The sequence below is a fragment of the Jaculus jaculus genome, chromosome 1 (assembly GCF_020740685.1).
Source record: "Jaculus jaculus isolate mJacJac1 chromosome 1, mJacJac1.mat.Y.cur, whole genome shotgun sequence".
NCBI lineage: Eukaryota > Metazoa > Chordata > Mammalia > Rodentia > Dipodidae > Jaculus > Jaculus jaculus.
In genome coordinates, this window is record NC_059102.1 from 103184881 (window position 1) to 103200981 (window position 16101).

The 16101-nt window shown below is 48.3% G+C and overlaps 1 protein-coding gene across 4 annotated transcripts in view; it reads right to left on the reverse strand.

Moving 5' to 3' along the window:
* Positions 1-414: 414 nt before the first annotated feature.
* Positions 415-16101, reverse strand: part of Fam219a (family with sequence similarity 219 member A) — a 63195-nt gene continuing 47508 nt past the window's right edge. Inside the window, exons 2-6 of one of the 4 annotated variants that reach the window (XM_004658362.2) lie at positions 7758-7857; positions 4532-4634; positions 4236-4316; positions 3620-3674; positions 415-3123 (exon numbers count right to left, since the gene is read on the reverse strand). In XM_004658362.2, coding sequence (XP_004658419.1) covers positions 2968-3123; positions 3620-3674; positions 4236-4316; positions 4532-4634; positions 7758-7857 — 495 coding nt within the window. In that variant the 3' untranslated portion in view covers positions 415-2967. Of the gene's footprint in view, positions 3127-3619; positions 3675-4235; positions 4317-4531; positions 4635-7757; positions 7858-16101 lie in introns of all 4 variants that reach the window. The other 3 variants (XM_004658365.2, XM_004658361.2, XM_004658364.2) reach the window with 3 other exon arrangements.

Here is a 16101-nt window from a genome sequence, read left to right on the forward strand (position 1 = left end):
CCCCTGGCTGCTTTGACCCCTCCTGTGGAGGGCCTCTTGTCTTCCTTCCCTACAGTCTTCCTGCTCCCAACCCCGCCCAGCGCCCTCCATGATGGGCACTGCCCATTGTGAGATCACCTGGCTCAGCCCCATCTCTAGGAGGTGAGAAGCCTTAACTTCTTTCCTAGTCCAGCACCTTCTTGCCTTGAGCTCCTCAAAGAAGCCAAACTTCCTAGAGTTCAGAGGACCCCTGAAGACCTGGAAGAGGCCTCTCACCTCTGGAGAGAGACAGAAGTTCCGAGGGGTTGTGACTCGCTTTGGGTCACATGGCAGATGACAAGTGGAGGTAGAGTGGCATGTGCATTCAGGGGATCAGTCTTCTCCCCTCCCCCTTCTCAGCCCTGACCCACACCCCAGGTAGGGAGCTCAGTCTGGTTTGTTTGATGCTTTTAATATCATTATTTGTGTTACACGATACACAACCAAGGATGATGGTCAATACTGCGATGGAAATGTTAAAAAAAATATTATACACGGCTCATGTCTTCCACACACCTTCCTGGAAATAAATTAGTGAGCGCGGAGAAACCTGGCTGGGTGGCAGCCACAGCCGAGGTGGGGGGGGGTGTTAAGGCAGCATCTACGGGGTGGGGACAGAGGCCAGCTAAGGCCTGGGCTCCCCCCTTCAACTCCCAGACAGGGGAGGAGGGAATCTTATACTCTCCTTGGACACAGAAGCTGTTGGCTGCCGATCTTATACTCTCCCCACCGTCTATACAGCCTCAAGTCTGGAGCCCTTGCCTACCAATGAACTATTATGTCCTGTGTGGAAGGAGCTTTTTCCTGGCTCCTCAGGGCCACAGATGTTAACAATGGACCAGAATCCCACAGTAAGTTAGCAGCAGTCTAAAGAGAGGAGGTACCCATTTCTAGAAGGGTGAGCCAAGGAACCCAGGATGACAGTGGTGGCAGGAGGACGCCTGGTTCTGAGACCTGCCTGACCAGTGGTAGGATGTTGACCAGGGTGAGAAAGAGGGGGGCTCAGATGGGGAGAACTGTAGGCCTTGTGAACCCTGTAGATGTTTTCTCTGACCTGCCTCCCTTTGGTGTTTCCTCATTATTTAACTAGGGTCTCTGCACTAGAGGAGGTAAGGGTGGGTTAAAGGTATGGGAGGTGGGGGTAGAAAGCTGCACCCAATACTTTGGAGCAGATGGCTCTGGGGCGTGATGCAGGGAGAGGTGCTTCTTTCCTAAGCCAGCAGTCCCACTCCCTCCTCTCGCCGCCTCTTCCCCTTCCAGCTTCCGGGGCTGGTGTCCAGAGAACAGCATGTGAGTGATATCCATGACAGTGGATACACTAGCATGTGGGGCTTGTCAGCATGGAGGGCTGGGGAAGTGAACACCTTTGTTCTGCTGAGAAGGCTTCTGGGGCACTGACCAAGTGGTCTGAGACTCTGCTTTCAGTTTCTCTCCTATGAGGGCAGGTCTCTACTGCCAGCCCAGGAGAGAGTCTGTTTACCTTCTCCTCCTCCTTGAGTTGCATCCTTAGCTTTCCTGCCCCGCTGTAGATGTATGCTGACTCACAGACACCTCATACAGCTAGCTACACATATTAGACACCCACGTCCACACACCTCTCTCTCTCAATAGATCCAGGCTTTCCGCCACAGTCATGCACACCACAGAGAGCTCCCTAGGTATGCTCTCTCACACACACATCTCCCATAGTCATCTGCAGAAATTCCTGTGAAGAGATTCCTTCAGGTTTGAAAGGGCCTTAAGAATTACTTCATATAAATAAAGCTGCTCTTTATTTTCCAGTTGAGAGAACTGAAGGCCAGGAAAAGTCCAAGGCTTGCTGAAAAGCTCAGGGAGAGAGTCAGAGCTGGGACCAGAACCCAGGCTCTGACTGCCAGGCTAGGGCTCCGGTCCATTCATCGCTGAGCAGTCTCTCACACAGTAAACAGACCACACAGTCATTTCCCCACCACGGACACCACATCTGCCTCAGGAATAGACACACCTTGAGAGACAGAGAGAGAGAGGGACTTGCATCCTGGCAGCCACACACACAGCTCCACAGGCACTCCCTAGCACACACACGCAGCAGCTAGCTACTCAGCGCACTGTATTCTCCTAAAAGCTTGTTCCTTGAAAAGCCTGTCTGGGAGCCAGACCTTGGGCTGGGGTGAGATGGGAATGGGGCATTGGAAGCCAGTCTTGCCCCCCTACTTCTAGCCTAGAACTGATGAGCAGAAACAGTGGGGTGGGGGGTGGGAGCAGAGAGAGAGACGCACTGGTGAGAGCTGCTCATACCATGCCCACCCCTGGCCTCTCTCTAAGGCCCATCTTACCTTCCCCCAGCCCCAGCAAGCAAGGAAAGGAGGTGGGTGGGACAAAGTGGAGGAAGAAGGAAGTGATGTGGTGGTCAGCTTTGCCAGGCTTCCCATCTAGAGATGAGGAGAAAACACAAATAGGTACACGGGCTGGCAGGGAGCAGTGGAAGAGGCTCTAAGCCGACCTGTCACCACTGCCTCGGGCCTGTCCTCTTCCAAGCCCATCTCCTTGCCAGGCTAGAATTGGGGGGAGGGCGGAGTTCATGGCTTCGCTGGGATGGGGCCAACCCCCAACTATGATTTCTCCCCACCTGGCTCCTTAAGGTGGGCCTCCTTGCCATCCAGTGTAGCCCCCAAGCTGTAGCCTTGGGGAGTGGGGCAGGGTGCTAGGTGTAGTGCCCCCAAGTAACTGAATAGTGCCGAGCCCTCCTCAGTCCCCGGGGTGGAGACAGACCCGGTTTTGGTTTCTCCGGCTCCATGAACAACAGAGGTACACGTCCTACCATAGGAGGAAGCAATGACTGTTACAAGGTTGGCGGCTGTAGGGGGCGCAGGCTGGGGGTGGGTGGACAAGCTGGGCAGGGGTCGGCCCCTGCCCTGTCCAACCTGGCCCCAGTTGGCCTGGCCCGTGCTGCCGCGATGGCCCTGCCCGCTACTGAATATGGCAGGCGGTGGAGGACGTGGCCTGGCAGCACATGCAGGTGGGGTTCACAGACTTGGGGGGAATGAGGTCTAGGTCCTCGTCATCCGGGATCTCATCTAACCGGTAGCCATCCTTCAGCAGCTGGATGTTCAAATCTTGGTTGATCTGCTGTAGACAAAGGGGAAGTAGGTCAGGTTCCGGTCAGCCAGAAAGCGTCACCCCTGCCTGGGGCCACCACCCCAACCCTAGGCCATCCTCAGTGTCCATACCTTCCCATCCCACGCCACTCTGAAACTCAGGCCCTGCTGCCCCAGGCTCCTGCCTCACTTCCGCCATCAAGAGACCTGGCTGCTACAGAGCCCTGCCCAGTCCACGGGCTTCTCATCTGTACTCCTGCTTCTATTGTAGGGTTTGCCCGATTTCAGGTCCACTCCTATAGGGTGGTGCCTGCATTTCACACCTGTTCTATTTAAGAGCCCCGTGGCAATAACCCTGGGCCTAACCCTGGGCTGGCTGCAATTAAGGCTAATGATTTCTTCCAGGCCCTTAGGCTCTACCAGGTGCCATCCAGTTGTGTGCCGGCACCTCTTCAGGCTTAGCCCCAGCCCTGTTGCCTGGCAGAGGTGGTCCTGGTCTGGGGTGGCAAGGGACAGGGCCTCACCTCAGCAGAGGAGTAGCCAGAGGATGAGTATCTAGACATGTCAAAGTCATCATCACTGGCCATGTAGAAAAGAGGACAGAGAGAAAGAGTCAGGGAAATTAAACAAAAAATTCCTTGCCCTCCCACCATGAATCACTAAGTCACCCCATTCCCTGTAGACAGTCAGCACTGTCTAAATGGTCTGTGCTTGCTGTGCCAACGCAGGGTTGCAGGGCAGATCCACTAGCTCGGCCCTCACTTCTGTCTAGATATGCTACTCTGTCACCTCCTTCTCCCCTTCCCACTTTTTGCCCTGGCTGCTTGGGTTTTTCCAAAATCTGCTGCTAGCCCAATACCTTCTGGGTGTAGGGAACAGGGTGCTGAATAACCCATCCTGCTGCCCCGAGACATCAGGGCCCACTGTGGGGCAGTCACTGGGTCAGTTGTCGCAGAACAGCAGTAGACTTGCCCTGGTCCCCCTTTCTCTTCTCACTCCCCCTTTTCTGCAGAAACAATCCATTGCCTTGGGCAGTTCACTCCAGAGAGCTCCCGACACCCCACTTCTGCCAATATAGGAGGTGTGGCATTCACATGGGTTCACCTGGCTTGCCCAGTTGCCCCCGGGCCCCATACACACCTGTCTGTATCAAGAGCTACCAGTGGCTTTTCGTCTGGGCTCTGGTCAAGTGAGGAGTATCCTTTATTGGGGACCACCAGCCTGTGTGAGGAATTTTGGGAGTTGGAATGCCAAACGGAGCATACAAACCTGGCAGAGGACTGGGCTGGGCCCTGCCCCACCATTTCTCTCCTTTCCTTCCCCTTCCTCATTTTAGATTCCCCTCCTGAGGAGACAGGGAAAAGGGTGGAGGCTCTGGAGCAGCAAGGGTAGGAACTGGTTAACGAGGGCCCAGGTCAGGCAGAGCGGGCCTTTACCTCGTTCGGGCCATGACATTGTTCTTCTTGGGTTGCTGGTTGACAGGGCTGCCCATGCTGCCATTCTTCAGGGAGCCCTTCCGGGCCAGCTCCCGCTGCTTCTCTGCAGGGGAACATGGGAAGGAAGCTGTGTCCTGCCCTGAGAAATCCTGGCTTACTGGGAAGCTTGGGCTGAGCCTTTCTTGCGAAACCCCTTCCTCCTCTGTGGACACAGGCAGGGACCCCTCTCCAGGCCCCTGTTCCTCAGTGGACATGTACTTGACCCTGCACAGCTGGAGGCAGGTTGAGGGGGAGAAGTAAGAGGTTGATCCCTGCCTTGTTGGAACCACAAATCCCACATGGGAAGTCAGTGTGCTTGATGCTAAGGAAAGGCCAGAAAGGAAGAGATGAACACAGAAGATGGGAGCAGCCAGGGTGGCCTCCCTGTGAGTGACACTATGACCTGAGAGAGGAAGGAGAGACAATATGTACAAACATGCTTTCAGAAGTCGCGAAAGTGTGGGTGTGAATGTGATGCCGAGGTGAAGAGGCAGAAAGGTGAGTTTGGAAAAGAGGCCATTTATGCCATTACTCAATAAACACGAGTCACCTGTTATGTATCAAGTCCTGCACTGAGGGGCTGGAGGCTCTCTGTACATCATAAACTCAGAGCACAAAGGCCTTGAAGGTCAGACTGAGCCATCTGAGGTTAATGCAGAAGGAATAAGCCACTGAAGGTTGGAAAGTGGGAGGGGCAGAAAGGATGCCTAAGTAATGCTGTTCACTCCTGCTAGCTTCTGAGCCCTCCAAGGTCAGATCCTACTATGCTCATGGGGCTGGCCATCAGATGACCTGTTACTTGGTATATATGAAAACTGTTACCATCAGTAGCTGTCTGGCTCCTAGAGGCGGCCCAGCTATGCTTTCCTATTCTATGAAGTACAAATTGGCTGCATCTTGAGACTTCGAACTCTGGGATGCAGACTTTGTGCACCAGCTTTCTTCATTTTCTCTCTTTTTACCCAATAAAACTTTGCCTCACAATACATAAATAAATAAATGTACAAATCTAGGAGAACAGTCTATTCTATCAGCCCAGGTTCAATTCCCTAGTACTCAAGTAAGCCAGATGCACAAGGTGGCACTTGCATCTGGAGTTTGTTTGGAGTGGCTAGAGGTCCTGGCATGTTCATTTTTTTCTCTCTCTCTTTCTCAAATAAATAAATATTAAAACATTTTTGAAAATTTCAATTGGGGCCTGAGAAATGGCTTAGCAGTTAAGCTGTTTGCCTGTGAAGCCTAAGGACCCAGGTTCAATTCCCCAGTACCCATGTAAGCCAAATGTACATGGTGTGGTATGTGTTTGGAGTTAATATACAGTGGCTAGAGGCCCTGGCACACCAATTCTCTCTCTAAGTAAATAAATAAAATAAAATGTTTAAAAAAAATTTCTAGTCTTTGAAGCTCTCATTTTCTACTCTCTGACACTTCACCAATTTCCAACAGACAGCAGCTGTCATTATCAAGTAGTGCCTCTAGGGGGAGCAATTTGCCTTAAAGTTCCTGGTGGTGATTTCTTCAGCACAAGCTGGACAAGTTGTGAATTTTCATACGCTTCAGTGGTAATGTAAAGGGGTGGAGGCAGTATACTATTTTAAAGGCATGGCATTGTTTGAAATAGAGAAAAAATACACACAATAAACTGGTAAAGCCCAAATCATGGATGGCTATGCAACCATTTAAAAGAATGAAGTCATTCCCTCTATACTGACATTGGGAAGGACTCCACACATGATATGGGAGGAGGGGAATAAGGTTCACAAAATGTGTACAATGTGATACCACTTGTGTTAAAGTACAAAATAAAACTGCACAGACTACAGAAGCTTGGAATAATGACCTGCGGGGAAGATAATGTGATGTGGGAGAGTATCCTTGAGGAGAACTTATATGTGTTAAAAATAGTTTCATCATAAATTAAACAAAGATAAACAAAACTGGCTGCACTCTGAGTCTGATGTCTGAGGAAGATGAATGGGTCTACTGATAAAACTGTTCTCCTGTTTAGAAAATCAACTCAAGGTCTCCCTGGGCGTGATCTGAAAGGAGAGAAAAGTAAGGTTTTATTTTATTTTATTTTTTAAGTTGACTAAAAGAACAGGATTCTATAAAAGGAAGCCTGACATCTGTGGTGAGAGAAGCTTCTCAAGGAGACAGAAAGGGGCTCTGTCCTCAGGGAGGAAGGGCCTGGATTTTGGTGGGCAGTCGAAGCCTGAAGAGGAAAATGGCTGGAATGGCAAAGGAATTGTGATAGTGACGACCTGTATTTGATTGTCACACCTTCTCCATGGGCACTGTAGCATAATTTTCATCAGAAGACATCGTTTCTGGTGGAAGGCTGTTATCTATAGCAGCCTTAGGTCACTGAGAGGTGGATGCTTGAAGGGAAACGTTCAGCAGACAGTGGTGACTTAAAGGAGCCGGCTGCATGGTAATGGACATTGCAGTGGACTTGAAATACTCCCTCCCAAAAGAAGATCAGTGGTTAAAGAGCTTGCTTGTAAAACCTGGTGGCCTGGGGTTCAATTCCCCAGTACCTATGGAAAGTCAAAGTGATGATGCCTCTGGAGTTCGTTTGCAGTGGCTAGAGTCCCTGGCATGTATATGCTCACTCTTGTGCACATGTGTGTGCTCTCTCTCTCTCTCAAATTAAAAAATAAAAATTAAAAAATAAATATACACCCAAGCTAAAGATGATGTGGTAACTGAAAAGGCAGGGAGGTGCTGGGGTTAAGAACAGAGGTCAAACAGGCCCTGAGCTCTTCAGGTTGGATGAAGCTGGATTGGGGGTTGGGCTCTGCTTCTAGCTGTGGGATCTTCATCTCTTCTGATCCTTCAGACTTAGCAACTTATACCCAGTCTCTCCGAGGCCACTTCCTTTAGACCTGATCCAGTGTTCAGTGGGACTTCTAAGTCCTCCCTTTGGGGCTCCATGCTTTTACACTTGCAGCAATTCCCAGGAATACCTGAAGCCTCTTGGCCTCGGAAAGACCTCTCCCAGAGTTTTGGGATGCTGGATCTGCCTTCTTTGCTTTGCAGGAGATAAGGTGCTTGGCAGGGACAATAACTCAGGCTTGAGTCTTGCAATCATCTAGCCTGAATTACTTTGTTTGTGGCTTCATTGCAGACCCAGCCCAGAGTACCTCATTTACTCCCCACATCTCCCTCACCCCCCAGACACACTCACCCAGCTTCACTTGGAGCGGGGATGGTTTGTAATTCATGGCTACTGACTCACCCTCCCGGGCGTCACAGTCTCCGTCGGAGATGGAGGTGGCAGCTGGGTCCTGTGGAGAGAAAGGAGAGACGGAGTTGTTAGTAAGTGATCACAGGGGTTTCCTTCAGTTCCAAAGCAAATCCTTTCACTCGCTCTCTGGGTTTTTAGGAGAATTTGTCCCCAGCAGCAAGCTGGCCAGACCCATCCACGATAGCACAAAGATGCTGATGTGGGTAGAAAAGCCAAGGATCTCTGTCCCCTCACGTTGAACTAGATGTCATCCAAGTCCTGTGTGTTCTAGGCTCCTCCAGAAAGCCTACCTACCACACTTCCTTAAGCTCTTAGGATCTCTTCTCTAAACTCTCATCCCAGTTGCCTGATCCTCAGGCCTTTCTACATATTTGCTAGGAAGGATATCTCTAAGTCCTTATGGATGTCTGAGCAGGGGGCCCTTTTTCCCCATCACCCCTAGTGCTGCACAAGCCCCTTCCCTGGCTTCAGAGGACCAACTGAACAAGCCAGACCAGACCTCAAAGCTTCCGCCACTGGAGAAAAAAAGAGTTCTTATGGGGACTTCTCCAGTTCCCAGATGAGCCTAGAGGAGTGTCTCCTGGGAGAACCTGACAGGTTGGTTGGATGTGGTAGGCGAGGAGACAAATAATGACAAATTAACAGATGGACACTAAGTGTTGTGTTGCCCAGAGTGCAAAGCACTAGCTGCTGCCGCTGCCCAGAAAGGCAGGAAGTCCAGGATGTGCAACCTTTCCAGCCCCCCTTGCCACCCGTCTCATTGGCCTCCACCCCTGAGTTGGGCCCTGGGCTGCTCAGAGTCCTTAGGTAGTTTTGCCATATCCTTTTAAGAGATCCAGGGCCCTGGCCCATCCTGCCTCATGTGGAAGAGGCTGAAACCATTTATGCTGAAAAGCTGATGACCAACTCTCGATATGGTGCTGCCATCCCGATATTTTAGCCAAGGACTACAGGAGGCCAGCCTGAAGTATGAGGACTGCAAAGAAGAATCCTAGTGCTGCAGGATGTGTCTTTGGGGATACACAAAGTAGACAGATAGGCAATAGACAGAATGCTCCAGAACTGGCCCCAGTGTGAGAGCCAGTGGTCTATGAAGTGACTGGTGACCCATTTAAAATGAGGCAGTGGGTATGTACACATGCTTGCCACTAAGGAGAAAGGAGAAGTCCAGATGTTCAGGAGGGAAGTCCTGACCCTGCCTGTGTTCCCTCCAGGTCAGGCCATCCAGAACACAAGGCCCTGGGTGGGCTGTGTTGCCAGAATGATTTGCAAGTTCCTGAGGGCAGAACCTGGCCTCCTTCTCTGCTCCCATGTCCACCCCTTAGCCACAACTGAAGGGGGCGGTGAAAGGCACTCTGATCAGAGAGGTGGGGTGCTGTACCTCAGACTCCTTTGGCTATCTCTTGCCTCTAGCCATCATTTCCACATCCTCCCACCGCTCTTAGTCTCCTCTATAGTCCCTCCCTCAGCCTGCCTCTCTTTCCTTGAGAGAAAAAAAAAAATTTTTTTTTTTGAGGTAGGTTCTTGCTTTAGCCCAGGCTGACCTGAAATTCACTATGTAATCTCAGGGTGACCTCAAACTCACGGTGATCCTCCTACCTCTGCCTCCCGAGTGCTGGGATTAAAGGCGTGCGTCACACCTGAACTTTTTTTTTTTTTTTTTTAAGGCAGGGTCTCACTCTAGCCCAGACTGAACTAGAACTCATTCTGTAGCTCCAGGCTGGCATCAAACTCATGGCAATGCTCCTACCTCTGCCTCCAGAGTTCTGGGATCAAAGGCATGCACCATACCCGCTCAGTTTGAGAAATTTCAATGCTTCCTGTAATGTGCATTTTATACTGGTGACTTCTAAGTCTGTGACCTTACAATCATACACCCCTTCCTTAATTTTGCACCCCATTGTCACATACATGTTAGATCACACTGACCTTCTCTGAGGCTAGTTTTTCTTTATTTATGTATTTAAAATATTTTTATTTATTTACTAGAGAGAGGTGAGAGAGAGGAATGAATAGACACAATAGGGCCTCTTGCCACTGCAAATGAACTCCAGACACATACACCACTTTGTGCAGCTGGCTTCACATGGGTACTTGGGTAACTGAATTTGAGTCAGCAGACTTTGTAAGCAAACACCTTTAAGAGCTGAGCCATCTTGCCAGCCCTGAGGCTAGTTATTTTTTCAGTTTTTTGAGGTAGGGTTTTATTCCAGCCCAGGCTGACCTGGAATTCACTATGTAGTCTCAGGGTGGTGTCAAACTCACAGCAATCCACCTACCTCTGCCCCCTGAGTGCTGGGATTAAAGGCATGCACCACCACTCCTGGTATGAGGATAGGTTTTAAGAACACAAGCCTTCTGGCATTAGGAGGCTGACAGAAGTGTCTTAGTGAGAATGAGTTCATTGTTTCTTCTCTGAGGTTGGGGATGTCAGTGGTAGCAACTAAAGGCAGAATGCACAGGAAGGCTAGAGCCTCAGGTGAGGGCTGGGAAGCTGTTGAACAACTCTCATCATAGCAGTCCCCACTGTGGTCCTCAAGCTCCCCTCGGAAGTTCCTGGTGATATGGATCCAGAGTGGAACCCTAAGATCAAAGGCCTAGGCTGAGAAGCTTCATGCAAAACCCACCATCCAGCATCTCCTCCAGCCCTGTTCATTGTGGAAGGCCATCTAAGTGGTAGCCACAAAGAAAGACCTCTGGCACTGTGCCTACAAACTACTGTGAGTTTTCTGTATGTATTCTTTGAGAAATGCAGCCAGTGCACCATGATCATCACATGGAGACGTAATCAGGGAGATTAAATGTAAAATATTCATGAGTAGAAGTAGCAGGGAGGACTCAGGCAGAAGGAAGTGTCTGGCTCCAAGAATCAGGGAGAATTTAAAATGCCCCCTAAGGACTTCCGACAGGCGTTAGCTAGATCCGGGAACTAGAGTGGGGATTAACAAGATTATTAATAAACACTCAGCAGAGACAGACATCGAAATGCATCTCTAACAGCAACCTATGTTTCTACATCCATTCAAGCAAATCCTCCAAAGACTTTGGAGATGATTAATAGCCCAGGCTCACTATTTCAGAGACAGGATATATAGGCTAATGGCCAGCCCAGAACCAACATAGCTACAGAAGAGCAAAAGTGCTAGTAAAAAGGTCTAGTAATTTTCACTACAGTGTATTCCCGGCTCCCTGTGTCTTTGGTAGGCCTAGCAAGTGTGTGTGTGTTGGGGGGGGGGGCAATAAGTATGGGGTCTGGCTTCCCCTCAACCAGAGGAGATTGACTTTTTAGTTCACATATATCAACCTTTGGATAGGATTTTTGTTAGAGAAAGGGTTCTATTTTTTTTTAAATTATTGTTGTAAGATTTTTTTAAATATTTATTTTCAAGTAGAGTGTGTGTGACAGAGACTGACAGACAGACACAGAAAATGAGCAAATGGACACACTAGGACCTCTAGGTGTTACAAATGAGCTCCTGATGCATGTGCCACCATGTGCAACTGGCCATTAGGCTTTTTTTAAAAAAATTTTTATTAACATTTTCCATGATTATTAAATATATCCCATGGTAATTCCCTCCTTCCCCACCCCCACACTTTCCCATTTCCATTAGGCTTTTATATGCAAGTGTCTTAACCACTGACCAATCTCTCAAGCCCCCAAACTATTGCTTTTAAAAAATGTTACTGCTGGAGAGATGGCTTAGTAGTTAAAGCACTGCCTGCAAAGCCTAAGGATTCAGGTTTAATTCCCCAGGACCCATGTAAGCCAGGCACAAAAGGTGGGCATGCATCTAGAGTTTGTCTGCAGTAGCTGGAGGCTCAGGCATGCCCATTCTCTCTCTCTATCTACTTCTCTCTTTCTCATGTAATAAATAAAAATTAAATTAAAAAAATTTAAAAATATGTTAGAATTGGGCTGGGGAAATGGCTTAGCCAAGAATGAGGGCCTGAGAGAACCTGTGACTATATGAGTTCAATTCCCTAGGCCCCACATAAATAGCTGGATGTGGCCACACATGTCTGTAACCCTAGTCCTGTGGGGAACAGAGACTGGTGAATCATGGGGGCTCATGAAAACCAGTTTTGTGTTCACAGATTCTGTCTTAAGGAAATAGGTAAATGAAAGATGAAAGAAGGACACCAGGCATTCTCCTTGGGCTTCTGCACATCTGCAAATGTATCTGCACACCACACCCTCCACACACACACACATCACACCAATACCACACACATACCCCATAAGCAAACTAGTACCACTACCACCACCCCTACACACCACACCATACACACACAAAAAGTTAAAACCAGGAAGCTGGGGAGATGGCCTAGTGGATAAGGCACTTGATGTATCTGAGCTTGGATCTGCAGCACCCACATAAAGACAGATGCTGAGGCACTAGCATCTGTGATCCTACTGCACCTATGGCAAGAATGAAGGCAGAGACAGGAGAGCTGCCCAGAAGCTCATGCACTAGCTATTCTGGTGGATACAGCAGTAAGCAAGAGACCCAGCCTCCATCAAGGTATAAGGAAAGGACTACCACCTGAAGTTGTCCTCCAACCTCTACAAGCACAGCATGGCATGTGTGTACCTGCACTCACACGCATAAGCATGTGTGCACACACTTACATACACATAGCAAAAAGTTAAAAATCCACTGATTTAATCCAAACCGGTCTTTAAAAAGTTTTATGGGCTGGGCGTGGTGGCGCATGCCTTTAATCCCAGAACTCAGGAGGCAGAGGTAGGAGGATTGCCATGAGTTAGAGGCCACCCTGAGGCTCCATAGTGAATTCCAGGTCAGCCTGGGCTAGAGTGAAGACCTACCTCAAACCCCGCCCCCCAAAAGAGTTTTATAGAAAATAAAGAAGAGATTTATGTTTATATTGATATGCTGGGTATTACCAGTTTCAATGAGTAACAACTTACTATTCTTTTTAAAAACAATGACAGTGCTGGAGTGATGGCTTAGCAGTTAAGGCACTTGCCTGTGAAGCCTAAGGACCAGGTTCAATTCCCCAGGATCCACTTAAGCCAGATGCACAAGGTGATGCATGCATCTGGAGTTTGTTTGCAGTGGCTGGAGGTCCTGGTGTACCCATTCTCTCTCTCTTTCTGTCTCTTCCCCTCCCTCTTTCTCTCCTCCTCTCTCTAATAAATAAACACATAAATGAATAAATAATAAAAGCAAGGACAACTGGGCCTAGAGATGAATTTATGGAGACAATGATCTTTCAAAGCATGCAAGGAGGCCATAAGGAAAGACAGCATGGCTGGGATTTGGAGCTAGAGATGGGCCTTCTGGGAGGCTGTGCTGTTCCTACAGGCCCAAATATCAGCTTGTATATGACCCTCCACCCTTGCGTCCCTACCCCAGGGCTTCATCAGCTCATGAAGGTGCTCTCGCTCTAGCTTCCTTGTTGTAGCTGGGGTAGTACAGTAGATGCAAAGGTAGACTAGGTCTACAAATGAGCAGATTGGATTTGGGAACAAAATCAGAGTGGAGTGTTTAAGGCCCAAGGGTCTTAAGAGGGAAGAACCTGGAGGATTTTCAGAAGGGAATGCCTTCCAGAACGACCATGAGAACTTTCCATTCTGTTCTGGCAGAACTCTGATTCTCACAAGTACCAGTAGACATTATGACTGCCTCCTGAACTTTCAAACTTACCTCTCCTTCACTGGGCATAGCCCAGTGGCATGACCTCACTCTCAGTGCTAAGGGATATCTCAGCAGAGGAAGACCATCTACCTAATCCCATATGAAAGGAAGATTATAATGGCTAAAAGTACATACTCTAGAGACAGAGATTTTTGGTTCAGTTCCTAGCTCCTCTATTTACTAGTTGTAACCTGGGCTTCAGTTTCCTTATCTGTAAAATGGAACTAACATCAGTATCTGTACCAAAGCCAAGTGTGGTGGTGCACACCTTTAACCTCAGCACTGGGGAGGCAGAGATAGGAGGATTGCTGAGTTTGAGGCCAGCCTGGGACTACAGAGTGAGTGACAGACAGGTGAGCCAGAGCTAGAATGAGATCCTACCTTGAAAACATAATGACAACATAAGTTAATCACCTGGTGCTTGGTATAGTACTGAGTGTTACATCTGCCTGAGCTATAAAGTTCTTATTTACATAGTTCAGTGAGACCAAGATAATCACTAACAGTGTGTCTGGGGAGTGAGTGGCCCACAGCTTCAGCCCTGGTACCTTAGGTTGAGGTTTGGCTTACATGAGGGGTGTCTGTGGGAGAGGTCCTCCCTCAAGAAGGTGAGGAAGGGCCTGACCAGGGAATTTTGCTTTCTATCATATCTGTCTGTATCATGCTACAGTGCTTTTATTTATCTACCAACACTAGCCAAGATCTCATAGAGATAAAAGAAAATAGACCCCCAACAATTATCAATCGAGGTAACATGAACCATAAGAAGTAGAGGGAATAGGACAATGGAGTGCCTGAATGATCTGAGAATGTCAGCTCACTGGTGTAAGAGGCTCACGTACAAAGCGCCTTCAAGGAGCAGTACATTCTGCTATAGCTGAAGCCTGGAGGGCAAGACATACACTTTGGTGGACTCAAATCTGGTGGAAGGTAAACCTAAAGTTTTGAGAGTTTTTCTTTCAGATGAGAGGGAGACAATTCAGCTTCATGCGTAGGAGTAACATGAACCCATTTGGGGTGGAGAACGACCCTCTAATAGGTACATGAAGATGGGTGGGGAGAGAATGAGACTGGGGATAAAGGTAATTGGGAAACTACAACACTGTCACCAAAAGGCAACAAGAACCCGAACCAAGCAGAAGCACAAGGCCAATGAACAGAAGGGGAGATGTTGACAAGGGTGAAATTGGTATTCCTTAGAGACAAGTGTAAAAGGAAAAGTCTAGACAATTCTAGTTTTCTGTCTGGAGTAACTGCAAAAGATGTACTAATTACTGGGGTTAGGGAGATGGTTCGAGCATGAAAACCAGAGTTTGGACCTCTAGCATCTGTGTAAATACAGGGTAGGTGTGGTGGCCTACCTGTACTTGCCCTGCTCAAGAGGAGACGGGACCCTGGGGCAAGCTGGCTAGCTAGACTGGAGAGCTTGGGGTTCAACAGAGAGGCTCTGCCTCTGTAAGTAAGTGGGAAATGATTAAGGAAGACACCTGATGTCAACCTCTAGCCTCATGAATATGATACATGTATGCAAAAAAGAAATACTGGGGCTGGAGAGATGGCTCAGTGGTTAAGCGCTTGCCTGTGAAGCCTACAGACCTTAGCTTGAGGCTCGATTCCCCAGGACCCATGTTAGCCAGATGCAACAGGGGGCGCATGCGTCTGGAGTTCATTTGCAGTGGCTGAAGGCCCTGGCGCATCCATTTTCTCATTCTCTCTGCCTCTTTCTCTCTCTGTCGCTCTCAAATAAATAAGAATAAACAAAAAATTAAAATAAAAAAGAAATACTAATTACTAAGAACATATCAGAGAAAGCACAGTTACATTTCAGGGAAAACTAGATTGGTTCATTTGGAGGTATGCTGAGTTTTGAAGTGTCTTTTGGATATCAGTTAGTAAGATTTAAAGTTTGAAAACTTGAGAAAGAGGTGTAGGCTGGTCATGATGGAGTCAAGGGAGAATAAAACTTCCTAGAGAGAATGGGCAGAGAGGAAAAGCTCCATCTTTGATTCCTATCTTTAAAAAACACCCAATCTCAGAAAATGAGTGTAAGAGGGAGACTGAGTAGGAGCAGAGGGATGAGATTTAGGAATAGAATTAGGAAGCTGTAGAGTTTCAAGTTGAGCTGGGCATGGTGGTGCATGCCTTCAATTCTAGCACGTAAGAGGCAGAGGTATGAGGATCACCATGAGTTTCAGGCCATTCTGAGACTACATAGTGAGTTTCAAGTTGAAATAAGCCAAGTACCAATTAGAGCAGCTAGGTCCATAAAATAAAGATGACATTTAGAAATAAGGAAACCACAAAGCCTCAATGACCACAGTTTAAGTTCAAGGGTAGGAATGGAGCTCACACTACTAGAGACTTGGGAGGAGGTACGTATGGAAGTAGAGGGAGTGAGTAGATGGTACTCTTTCATGAATCTGAACTGAGAAAGGAAGAAATGAGAACAGATGACAGCCAGAGGAGTTGTAGGGTTTCTTTAGTGCTAAGGGGCACATGACCACTCCTATTCCAGATGGAAGGAAGCTTGGTATAAAAGGAGATATTTGGTGTGGCATAGTCTTTGCAGAGTCCAGAACAGATAGAACCAGAACCCTGGATCAGAGGAGGGAAGTTCCTTA